This window comes from Mercurialis annua, linkage group LG1-X (genome assembly GCF_937616625.2).
Source record: "Mercurialis annua linkage group LG1-X, ddMerAnnu1.2, whole genome shotgun sequence".
NCBI lineage: Eukaryota > Viridiplantae > Streptophyta > Magnoliopsida > Malpighiales > Euphorbiaceae > Mercurialis > Mercurialis annua.
The window spans coordinates 51,824,660-51,837,677 of record NC_065570.1 but is presented as its reverse complement, the minus strand read 5'-3'; the positions used below and the strand labels follow the sequence as shown (position 1 = coordinate 51,837,677).

Sequence of the window (13,018 nt, the reverse complement as noted above, 5' to 3'; positions counted from 1 at the left end):
TAGTTCCTCCATCCATTTTTAGTGTTAGTCAAAGAAGTCAAGAGACTTATGAGTAAATTAATTATCAAATTTGAGGGATTAAATCGTTGATAAAAATAAAAGTGAGGGTGAAATCGTTGAGAAAAATAAAAGTGAAGGACCATATAGTTTCGTTAACTTCGTTGACTAACATTCAAAATGGATGGAAGGACTAAATCGTTGACAAAACTAAAAATGAGGGGCTATATAGTTCAATTTTCAAATAAGAATGATTAAACTATAAATTATGTCAAATGTGAGGGGTGTCATAATAATTTGCTCTAAAAATTATCAATACAAATTTTAATAAACTTTGCAATCGTCTGATAGTCATTTTTTTTGGGTAGGTTGGTCCATATTCCATAATCCTATATTTTGTGTATGATTAATTTAGGAGAAACGATTAAAAGGTCTGAATTGCGATGCAATCACAAGGAAGAGATAATTATCTCCTAATAATTATATTAAGAACAGTTTTATAACACTAAAAAATACACAATAGAAGACAATTATCTGTTTGTAATAATGAAAATATAATATATGAAGATTCGAAAATCAAGATCTCTACCATATTTTATACCTCCATATCTGCATATAAAGACCTATCTGTTTGACCTACCATTCGATATATCTTGTTTGGTTACAAGTAGCACTCATTGGGTTTGGGTTTTGATATCTACAAATTCAAAGTATTAAAGCAATTCCCCTATTTGGGTAAAGGCTAGGAACCCACCATGCCCTTCACTCCACCTTTTCCCATTTTTGTCATTCTTTTTAAGGAGAACACTACTCTATACCTATGCTTCACGAAAACTAAAAATTTTAAAACCGGAATTAATACTTTTTTTAAAAATAAATTTCTAATAACATAAGACTTGATAATTTTTTGTGCAATATAGCTATACAATAAGATTTGATAAGATTAGTTTATACACCTACTGTTGCTGCTGCCAAGTTGGAAAATGACCCAATGTTTAAAACGAATAAAATAACCATTTTATCTAATTATTTAGAGCCGATTAGATGTCCTAATCATACCTTAATTATCATTTTATTAATAAAAGCAAGAAAGAGACTAGATAATTTTATAGTCTAATTCTAGTAAAAAGCTTTCACTGAAGATAACAGTACAAGCAAAGAAGTAAACTCCCTCAAAATACCACCCCCCCCAAAATCTAGAATTTACATTCCCACCCTTTTATTATTAATATTTCCACTAATTATCCCAATCGATGAGCTACTATCCGGCACAGCTTGCCAAGCCGAAGCTGCGATCAAGGGGCGGCTATGCCAGCCGAGAGTAAGACAGCCGTCGTTCTCCTCCACGCAGTAACCTTCGCTTGAGAACAATGTTAATAACATACTGGCTTGCTTAAAAGCATTAGAACCTAAATGTGACGGCATAAATCCGGCAGCCGTAAGCCGCTTTCTCCAGTTTGCTAACGGCTCATGTCTCTCGAGCCGAGCTGACCCTTCGCAGCTCACAACATTACATATTTCCCTTTGAATATACATCTCCGCTACAATTTTCTCCGGCTGATTTGTGCAAGCCTCGAGCGAGTCAAACATTGTTGAGTAATAATGTAAGGCTTCAGTGAACCGGTCTAGAAACATGGGTTGGTTATGGTTCGCTTCTTGCTCAACAAGCGTCATGATTTTCGGGTTCAAGCTACGGATCCAATTAAGAACCAATTCGATAGTCGGACTCCTATTCGGTTCGGATCCTAACAGTTTATGTAACTGCATAATTGAATTGACGGCAACAGCTTCTTTAGGGTTTACCTGCAGCATCCACGGTTTAACGTCTTCGAGGCGTGCAGCTGCGACTCCACGGAAAGCGAAACGGACGTTAACAGAACGAGCTAACTCCGCGAGTTTTAAACCGATTTCACGGAGAGAGTCACGGCCGTCTGGTGACGGAGGACCAATCCCTGTTAACCTAAGCAAAGGGGGACCACCTGGACGCAAAGCTAAAGCCTGTATAAGTGCAGGCCATTGTAATCCGTGCATTAAGTTGAAATCAACCACGTGGACACAATCATGACCGTCAAACGCTTCCAGTATTGCTTGATTAGCTGTAAAATGTGCAAATTTCAGGTACGGACACGCCTCATAATAGTGATGATACAACAACTCATTCTCATAACCAGAGCTGGACCCAACAACCCCAACACCTACACCGCCGTTGATCGGAGCGAAAATCCGACGGCTCAAAGCGTCAATGAAGCAGCCAGCAACTTTTCCGATACCGGAATTGGTGTTGACACGGGTTAATAAACCTTGCATGTCTTCGATTAGAGAGCCGGCAAACGATAACTCGCCACGTTGGATGGACTCGGCACACGTCATCAACAAGTGAACAAGTCTTATAGCTGAATCTTCCTCCATGGCCGATACAACTCTAAACTGATTATTTTGCTGAGGTGGTTGTTGATGAGAAGACTGATCCAATAACAGTCCCCAGGAAGGATTTTGATCATCGGCATCCGTCGGATCAGGAATGAGATCGGACAGATCGGACGGCAGAGAAGGGAGCGGCTGGGATTGATCAAGTTCAGTGAGAAGAGTATCAACCCAAGAGGAAAGATCAGACGGATTGTATAAAACGGCGTCGGTTGCGAGGACGGAAAGATGGGAAGAAGGAGAGTTAAGCATAGCGGTTTCGAGGCGTTCGAGCCGCTGAGCCACATGGCGGAGGTCGGAGGAACGGACTTTGTAGCCGGCGCCGGCGAGTAGGTTGTCGATTTCCGGAGGCTTATTGGTGATTGAAGATGAGGAGCTTGGTGGGTTACTGGTGGAAGAAGCTGAATCAGAGGAATCGTAGGGAACCATGATGAGTGAGGTGGAGTTGGGGAAATTGAAGAGAGATTTGAAGTGGGTATTTAGAGAGGAAAAATGGGTGGCTGTTAGTTGTGGCGGTTGTTGGCGATGGGAGTGAGTGATTAGAGAGGAAGTGGCAAGTGTGAGAGTGAGTGTGCAGTGAGGGTTTGGTTAAGAAAGAGAAGTGAAGATGAGTTTTGATTTCATTTAAGAGAGAGAAGAGTGATAACCATGACATCTTCTAATTTTAATTACAGTGCCCATTTACTAAACTATTTTAATTCAACCAAATGGTAATTATGTTTTCATATTTTCCTACCTTTTTCTTCAATTTTTCACCCATTATTTTTCCTTTTTTCTGCAACAAAAAAGTCAGTGAAATTTTCCTTTTTTCCCTCTGTCATTTTCATCCCCCTACTTTTCATACTTTGGAAATAACCCACTATTTATTTATTTGGTCACTCCGTTAAAAAGCTCCTATACTTATTTTTTATTTATTTATATAGTTCTTCTTCAAAGATTGTTATTCAATTTATTCATATATTTTTTTTTGACAAATATATATTATTTGTATTTTATTTAATGAATCTTTTTGTAGACGGAAATTATGATATATCAGTCGTCGTTAAGTGGTTAACAATTTTTACATTAAAAATGACAACATGTCCCTATTTTTTTAAATTTTTATTTATCAGTTCCTTTTTTTAAAATTTTTTCTTCAATAGGCTCTTGTATTATAAAATTTTTTTTATCAGATTCCTTTTCAAATTTAATGACGTCGTCCATTTTTCTTACGTGTCAAGTCAGTTGGACATTTATATTTTCACCGGCAATATATGGTGAGTGTGATACACGCTCATTTTCCATCCAAAAAAATATATAAATTTAAAATAGATCAAATATTAAGACTAGATGAAGACATAATTATAAAAAAAATCAGATAAAGACAATTTTAAAGTAAAAATATGGGAATCTAAAGTGGATTTAGCCTTAAAAATGGCAATTTTATTATAATATTTTTGAGATATTTTACCCACACTCGGTTTATGAGAAATGAAAGGGCTAAATCAATCAAATGTTAATAAGTTTAATATATTTTCCTCTCATTTTTTATTTTGTTAATATTGATTGGCTAAGTCCATTTTTTTTTTATAGATTAGGTCCGGTAAGAAATTCCCTTTATTTCGATACCCTTTTTCTTCAATTTTCAACCTATGTTTTCATTTCTCTTATTTTTCCTTTTTAATGCAACAAAAAAGTGAGTGAATTTTTTTCTATTTTTCTTCCTTTCTTTTTCATCCCCCTACTTTTCATACTTTAGAAATAACCCACTAGCTAATTCTATAAAAAAAAAATACAATTATGTTAAATTTACTGAAGAATTCACTTTGCAAATCTATTTTATAAAATTAATAACATTGAAGTCAAATGAAGGATAAAATTAAATTAAATAAGAGGCTTACTAAGTTTATAACGTTTCAAATATTTGCGCTATATATATTGTGGCCAATAGGGTTCACCTAACGTTCACAAGAGTCGGAATGTTATGAAAGGTGGTCCAACAATATACAGTAGGCATTACATAAATATAAATGGTAGAAAAATTCTTATACAGCTCATGCAGTTAAATTTTTAGAAAAGCAAACAATAAATAATATAAAAAAATTGCAGAAAATTATAGAAAAATCATATGCATCAATGCATGGATCTGGATTTGTACTAGTTCTGACTGGTATTACTGAAATCCTTATGGCATGATATTCTCAAGAAATCATGTGCAAAATGCAGGGTGCATTTAGAGCCTTGATTGCTCAATTTGTTAGTAATTTTAGTAGCAGGGTGCAGATTTAGAAAACTTCTGAAAATGTAGGGGTTGAAAACGAAAATGAAATGCCCACAGTATATGCGTATGTATACTTTGTATACCTCTTCGTTGTATTATATTTGTGATTGGACTGACCTGAAAATGACCTTTTAACAACATTGAAAGCGCTCATGCATTATCATAATACAGAGGTAAGAGGTACTGATATGTACTCATTAAAATTATATTTATAATTTAGAGCAATTTTTTTCTTAAATTTATAAAATTAATATTATTAATCATTTTCTAATGAAATATAACTGTAATTAATATGAGTTGTTTGCATCAGTCTTATAATTTCAACAGCTGAGTTGTAGTCTGGGTATTTTTTAATAACAATCCCCAATTTTGAAAAATTTATCCCAACTGTTTTTCTACTTTAATTTCGTATCCAAACAGTACTTAAAATAATGTGACCTTGAATTTATTAAAAATATTACTATCAAAAAACACAAGTTTGATTGTCAGCGGTTTACTAATAAACTATAATTCAAACGGTATTGTATTGATAAATCATCAAATGGATCCGAGTTCCGAGACACCTGCACACACTAGAACACAGAGGTCAGAAGAAACTCCGGTGGGGTCACCGGACGTTTGCTCCGATGTTCAAGTAAGATTTTCAGGCTTGTTACGGATTTTTAGACTTGTTATGGATTTCGAAGCTAACATTTTCATTCCCTAACATCGGTCGTGGTCGCTGAAATCGGGTTGTGCATTTATGCATGAGATTAATTACATATAAAATCATGACCTTTGCACCAAGTTTAAAAATAACATGATTTTTAAAGGGTGTTGCTAAACACCGCCCAGTTTTACTTACCACCGCACAGGCAAAAGACATTTCTACCCTTTTAGCAAAATTTTAAAAAAAAAAGTTCTCTTAACTCATTCGAATACATTCAAACAAATACGTAAAAAGTCGATTAAAATGACGAACAACGAGTACAATTCATCGGATAACGAGTATCGACGTTCGGAAACAATATGTTCCGGCTTTTTCGAGATAAAAAATAATTTTTAATTTTTTTTTTCTGCTTTTCCGGCGTCCCCTCCGCCTGAAAAGGGGACGTCCGGCGTCCCTTCCAGAGGAGAGGACGCCGGAAAGCGGCGTCCCCTCCTCTGGAGAGGACGTGGATTTCCCACGTCCTCTCCTGAAGAGGGGACGAACGACGTCCTCTCTTCAGGAGAGGACGTGGGAAATCCACGTCCTCTCCAGAGGAGGAGACGTGGATTTCCCACGTCCTCTCCTGAAGAGGGGACGAACGACGTCCCCTCTTCAGAAGAGGACGTGGGAAATCCACGTCCTCTCCAGAGGAGGGGACGCCGCTTTCCGGCGTCCACTCCTCTGGAGGGGACGTGAAATGTAAACGTCCCTCCTTAAAAAATTTTAAAAAAATTATTTATTTCTAGTTTTTTTTTAAAAAAATATTTATCGGGGGTTGTTTCCGAACGTCGATACTCGTTATCCGATGAATTGTACTCGTTGTTCGTCATTTTAATCGATTTTTTACGTATTTGTTCGAATGTATTCGAATGAGTTGAGAGAACTTTTTTTTTCAAAATTTTGCTAAAAGGGCAGAAATGTCTTTTGCCTGTGCGGTGGTAAGTAAAACCGGGTGGTGTTTAGCAATCCAGTTTTTAAAACGTGTCAATCACAGACACCGCCTTTCATTTCTTTTCAATTTCATCAAGGACATTTTTTTCGGTGAAATTTTGCTGACTTGAATACCCGATGAGTCTGCCATGTATCATGCCACGTCAGCAAAAATGTCACTAAAAATCGCCGATGTTATTTTTGAAAAAAAAAAATGAAAGGTGGTGTCTGTGATTGACACGTTTTTAAGGTTATGTTATTTTTGAAACTTGGTACAAATGTCATGATTTTATATGTAATTAACCCTTATGACTTGAATATGCAACTATGTTATTTTACGGACAGTGATTAGTGCGGTTGTCCAGATGATCGACGCTCTACTAGTAAGTAGGATGCATGTTTAGGAAATAATCTTGTTTCGTGGCAGGTCAAGAAACAAACTACGATTTCTCATAAGCTTAAAGAAGGGCGACTACAAGACTATCGCAAATGGTGGGGCTAAAATATTATTGCTACAATCATTACTAAAAAATTTGGATTTCCAACTACAACTTCACCAATCTTGTGATATGATAATATTAGGGTTGTTTATCTTTCTTCGAATCTAATATTTCATACTCGAACAAAGAACATTAAATTAAATCTTCATTTATTCAGGAACAAGTTCCCCATACCAAATTTTTTGTAAAGTTTATGTCATCTGATGACCAGCTCGGTATGTTTAGCAATGCATGCGACTCACTTTTAACATCTACGATCTTTGCTAAAACCTCAAGCTCATCCAACATTGTTTTGAAGGGGCCGGTAATGTGATATAGATTATCACATATTTGAATTCATACTCATATTTTATCTTGTATTTGATTCACTATATGTTTTTCTTATCTTCTTGTAACAACTTAGTTTATATATAATGTTGTACTCTGATTATTGATATATTGTAGGGGTAACTGATCTATAAGCACTATCCATAATGTGACACGTTTTCTTCAAATGTGTGCATACTTTTAGTGATAGAGGCATGCATTTTATCTCTTCTGAAATATATTATTAACAATTAATATAGGCTTAAATGCACCAAAAATCACAAACTTTTGCGTGTTTTTGGTATTTAACATAATCTTTTAATTTAGACAAAAAAATACATGAACTTTCAAAATTTTGCAACAAGAGCACAGAAAGTCAGACGAAATACCGGTGGAGGTCACCGGCAATTCGCTCCGACGATCAAGTCAGTGTTTGCGTGGGGGAGAAGAAAGAAGAAGAGAAAAGAAGAGAAAAGGTGTAGAGTAAGAAAAAGAGATACCTTTAGGGTTTGTTGATAAGGTGGTTTATATAGTTTTTCCTGGCACGTGTGTCCCGCAGTGGATCACTGCTCTTTTTGGTCCCCACGGAATTGGTTAGCTGATGTGGCACGCCCTCGTCACATCTCGCTTATCGAGTAAGATATGCAGCGCATGGATTCATCTGTGTGTCAGATTCTGTTTTTAGAGTTTGTTACATCGCAAGGTCGGGGGAAAAGGTATACCAAGATCCGCCCTGATGTAAGTTTCGTGGACTGTTCCGAGGTGATTCTGTCATGTTTTGTGTTTCGCCATGACCTTTATTCCTAGCAGGTCGGTTGTGATGATTTTTTGGCGCCTGGATTCCTATATTTGCTTAACCGAGTGAGGTGTGATGTGGGTGAGGCTGTTTCACCGCCTTCGTGTTATTGGTCCGTTATCAATACTCATATTTTATCTTGTATTTGATTAACTATATGTTTTTCTTATATTCTTGTAACAACTTAGTTTATATATAATGTTGTACTCTGATTATTGATATATTGTAGGGGTAACTGATCTATAAGCACTATCCATAATGTGACACGTTTTCTTCAAATGTGTGCATACTTTTAGTGATAGAGGCATGCATTTTATCTCTTCTGAAATATATTATTAACAATTAATATAGGCTTAAATGCACCAAAAATCACAAACTTTTGTGTGTTTTTGGTATTTAATATAATCTTTTAATTTAGGCAAAAAAGTACATGAACTTTCAAAATTTTGCAATTAAGGACACTGACACCGTTTTGGATGTAAAACGATACCGTTTTAGATTAAAATGACGCCGTTTTGGATGTAAAATGACACTATTTTTCAAAGAAAAACACACGTGGTCTTAATTGCAAAAAATTAGAAAGTTCATGTTAAATACGCCAAAATTAAAAGATTATGTTAAATACCAAAATACGCGAAAGTTGGTGATTTTTAGTGCATTTAAGTCATTAATATATTATAGGTGAAAAATAGAATCAGAGACGTTAAGTATCTAAAATAGGTATTTAATTTTAATTGTTGAATTTTTAAGCTGAAAAACAATACTAAATGCACCAGTATAGTTTTATGTTTTTTGTGTAGTAGTAATGATATTTTTAATTCAAATAAAAATCAATAACATTTAAAAGACTATATTTATAATAGTTGAATGAAGTAATTACTTGCACCAAATACAATGTAGAACTTATGCTGAGAAAATTTATACTACAGCGTGAAGATAGAAAAATATTATTTAATCCACCATTTATACCATCTTAAATGTTCTTCCTTATATGTCAGTATTTTATTCATTCAATTTTCTTTTAAAAATATACGTCTCAAAAATCAATTAATTCATCCATTTTTTTTATTGTCACATCATGTGGGTTTAAAAAGATAAATTAGAAAAGAGGGTTACATAACATTACTGGTGAAGATATTGATATATTTTATAGTAATTAGTTAACATCAAGTAAAGTTAACCATAGCATTAAAAGTGTATTAATTAATTTCTATAATTGAGACAATGAAAGATTATACTACTAAGTACTAATATTTGATTGTATAATGAAAACAACTGACAGGCACAAAGCACACATCCAGTCTAATTAATAACATTGTTAATCAATCAATTAGTGAACCCAAAAAGAAATCAGATAATAAGCAGTAGAAAATGCATATTTAATTTAGGCCAAATGTGGTAAAAAGGTCAAACTTTTTATAAAAGTTTCACAAAAATCATGACCTTTTAATTTTATCGATTTTGGCCAAAAACATATTATTTGGTTTCAATTGTGGCCAACTCTCAATTTGATTTCAATTTTACCTATGTGGCGCATACGTGGCATGCATATATATTGAAAGGTCAGGACTTTTGTGAAACCAAATAATCCATTTTTAGCCAAAATCGACAAAATTAAAAGGTCAGGACTTTTGTGAAACCAAATAATCAGTTTTGGCCAAAATCGATAAAATTAAAAGGTCAGAACTTTTGTAAAACTTTTATGAAAGTTTTAGCCTTTTTACGACATTTAACTTTTAATTTATAAAAGAAACACTTCTTTTCTTTTCATTTGCCTCATGGTATGGAGGCATTTGCATTTACAATGGCGAACTTAGACACTTCATTTTGTAGGGGCCAATTTATGAAATTTAACATGACTACGGATATGAAAAATAACACACTCGATATTAATATGGTGAGATAATGTTTTTTTTTATGAATATGGTGAAATAATGTTATTTTACGATTTTTTTTAATTAAAAATGAAGTTTTAAATTTGAAACACCAATTTTTCAAGAACAGAAAACGTCGATTTAATAAACTGTTCATGCTATTTAGCTTATAACTAAGTTATTATAAACAAATTTGAATATATTTCATAAAATAAATCTTAAATAATTTAAAAGCAATAATTTACAATACCATGTTATTATTATATATATAGAGAGAGAATAAAAGATTATTCAATTTTGAATTAAAAAAAGGGAAAAGGGTCATTCATGCCCCTAACGTTTGGGGTCTGGATCAAGTAAGCCCTCAACGTTCAGAAAGGTTCATCTACGCCCCCAACGTTTGTAAAAATGGACAATCAGGCCCCTCGGTTTAACGCCGTTTCATTGCTCCTAAAACTCCGTTAATGTGATCCTACGTGGCAAAGATAAAAGGATCATTTATGCACCTAAGGTTTGAGTCCAGGATCAAATGAGCCCTCAACGTTTGAAAAAGGTTCACTTATGCCCCCGACGTTTAAAAAGGTTCACTTATGCCCCCCAACATTTGAAAAATGAACAGTTAGGCCCCCAGTTTAACACCGTCACATTGCTTTCCAGACTCCGTTAGTGTGATCCTACGTAGCTAATTTTTACCGTCAAATTTTTCTCTATGGTGACAGTCTTTCTCTCAGCAACAATAGTCTGTCGTTGCAAAGTCAGTTTATTACAAGACCGAGCTAACCCGATAGACTATCCTTTTCCAACAATCGAATAAAGAATTCTCTTCATTAATCGGTATCTTGTTTGACGAAACTCGCAATGCCAGAGACGGAAAAAAAAAAGAAATGTTTGGTGAGGTAGAAGGAGGCAGTGCATGAGATGGAACGCCAAATGAAAAATAATACAATTTTTATATTTTCAGTTAACTTTTTATATAATTGTTGGGTTTCTAATTTTTGGAGGAAAGTAATTGTCGAATCGAAACACATGAAGAAGATGAATAAATTGATTATTTTTTTATAATTACGTTTCATTATTAATTATGTTTAATCGTCTTCAATGATATCGGAGAATTATTACCGATTAAATGTTCGATATTGGTTGCTTACGGTTCGATTAATGGAAAACACTAAAAATTAGCCATGTAGGATCACACTAGTAGAGTTTGGAAAGCAATGACACAGCGTTAAACTAGGGCCTAACTGTTCATTTTTTCAAACGTTGAGGGCAAAAATGAACCTTTTCAAACGTTAGGGGCATAAGTGAACCTTTTTCAAACGCTAAGGGCTCATCTGATCACGAACCAAAACCTTAGGGGCATAAATGATCCTTTTATCTCTGCCACGTAGGATCACACTAACGGAGTCTTAGGAGCAATGAAACGGCGTTAAACTAAGGGGCCTGATTGTCAATTTTTACAAACGTTGGGGGCATGGATGAACCTTTCCGGACGTTGAGGGCTTACTTGATCCAGACCCTAAACCTTAGGGGCATGAATGACCCTTTTCCCTTAAAAAAATTATAATATCCAAGTCAATAGGTATATACAGATTAAATGAGTCTAGCTGAAAAAAATTTAAACTTTAAGTAAAATACTAAATCATATATATTTTTAAAAAAATTCAATTTTTTGAGAGGGCCATGGGCCCCTCCTAGTATTTTAGAACGGAGTCAAATTAAATCGAAATGTACTTATCATTGCAAATAACTTAGGCCTCGCTTGGTTCGTTTTATAGCAATTCCTGGGAAGTAACTTCCCGGGAAGTGTAGTTCCTGGAAAGTTTGATAAATGTTACTTGTTTCAATTTTTACTTCCCGGGAAGTTCAAAATTAATTTTAATATAATATACTATATTTCTAACTAAAAGACATAAATGTCCGTTGATAATTTTTATATTGTTAAACAATTAATTTTAATTTAAAAACTGAGCAGTAAATAATTTAATTTTTGCTTATTATCTTTTATTTTACGATTCAAGTACTATTTAGGAGAGTTTTTAAATATTAAAATTTAAAAATTATATTTTTTTATTTGAATTTTATATAATATAAAATATTCAATAAAAATATTTACTTATTATAAATAACAATTATAAAATAATATAAGTATATTTTTTGAAATAAATAAAAATATTTTTATATGAATTTTAAAAGAAAAAAAAAGAATTAAGGTTAAATTAGAAAAAACCAACAAAAATGTTAGGGAAGTTCTACTTCTTTGGGTTTTGCTAGGGAAGTTACTTCCCTAGTCAAAGGGAAGTCAAACATCCAACTTCCCGGGAAGTAAAATGTAAAAATTGAACCAAATAAAAAAAAATTGCTACTTCCCGGAAAGTACAACTTCCCTAATCTATTTACCCTCAACCAAACAAGGCCTTAATTTAATATGCGATGCGCATCTTCCAACTCAAATTGAAATTTTATTGAACTTTTTATTTTACTTCAGTGTATAAAAACTAATTCTAGAATTTTAAGATGCAGAATTCAATTATAAATATATTAATAAATCTAATTTAAGAAATAATACTCTTTTCAATTCAAAATAATAGTCCGGTTTTTTTTTTGTTCTAATAGTTGTCTTTCTTAAAAAAATATAATTTTTAAAATTAATTTTTTATGTTACCTTTATTTAAATTTAATGGTTTATTGACATTATTTTAAGGAAGTCAATTATTCATAATATATAATTAAAAAAATTATTTATAAAAATTAATATGTTTTTAAGCTGTTTGAAAATAATAAAGTGAACAATTATTTCGAGACGGGGAGAATATATTTTATTGCCCCCTCTAATTCATAATATTTATCGCATTTGAGAAAAAAATATGATCCAAAATATTAAAAGAGCATTTATCATTTTTATTTAAGTTTATTTACATTAATAAATAGCTCAGTGAGATTAAAAAATATTTCTCCCTCCGTCCCATTTAAGAAGGGACATATGACTTTTTCACATAAATTAAAAAAGCATTAACTATTATAGTGTTTTCTTATTTTACCCCTATTTATGATAGTGTTGTATTTTGTAAATAGACTAGTAGTCATTAATTATGAAAAGAGAAAAAGGGGTAAAAAAAGGAAAATTCATATAAATTGGCATAAAAAACACGATATAACCTTTTTAAGTGAGACAAATAAAAATAAGATATATCCCTTCTTAAATGGGACGGAGAGAGTAGTAATTAATATGGACAATTTTATAAA

The 13,018-nt window shown here is 33.2% G+C and overlaps 1 protein-coding gene across 1 annotated transcript; it reads right to left on the bottom strand.

The window, feature by feature from the left end:
* Window positions 1-1,053: 1,053 nt before the first annotated feature.
* LOC126664489 (protein SLENDER RICE1-LIKE 1-like) lies at window positions 1,054-3,068 on the bottom strand. The gene has a single exon (XM_050356892.2). The coding sequence runs from the start codon at window positions 2,848-2,850 to the stop codon at window positions 1,201-1,203; it is 1,650 nt and encodes a 549-aa protein (XP_050212849.1). The 5' UTR covers window positions 2,851-3,068; the 3' UTR covers window positions 1,054-1,200.
* Window positions 3,069-13,018: the final 9,950 nt, after the last annotated feature.

Coding starts and splice junctions, on each gene's coding strand:
- LOC126664489 (XM_050356892.2), bottom strand. CDS start 2,850: ATGGTTCCCTACGATTCCTCTGATTCAGCTTCTTCCACCAGTAACCCA.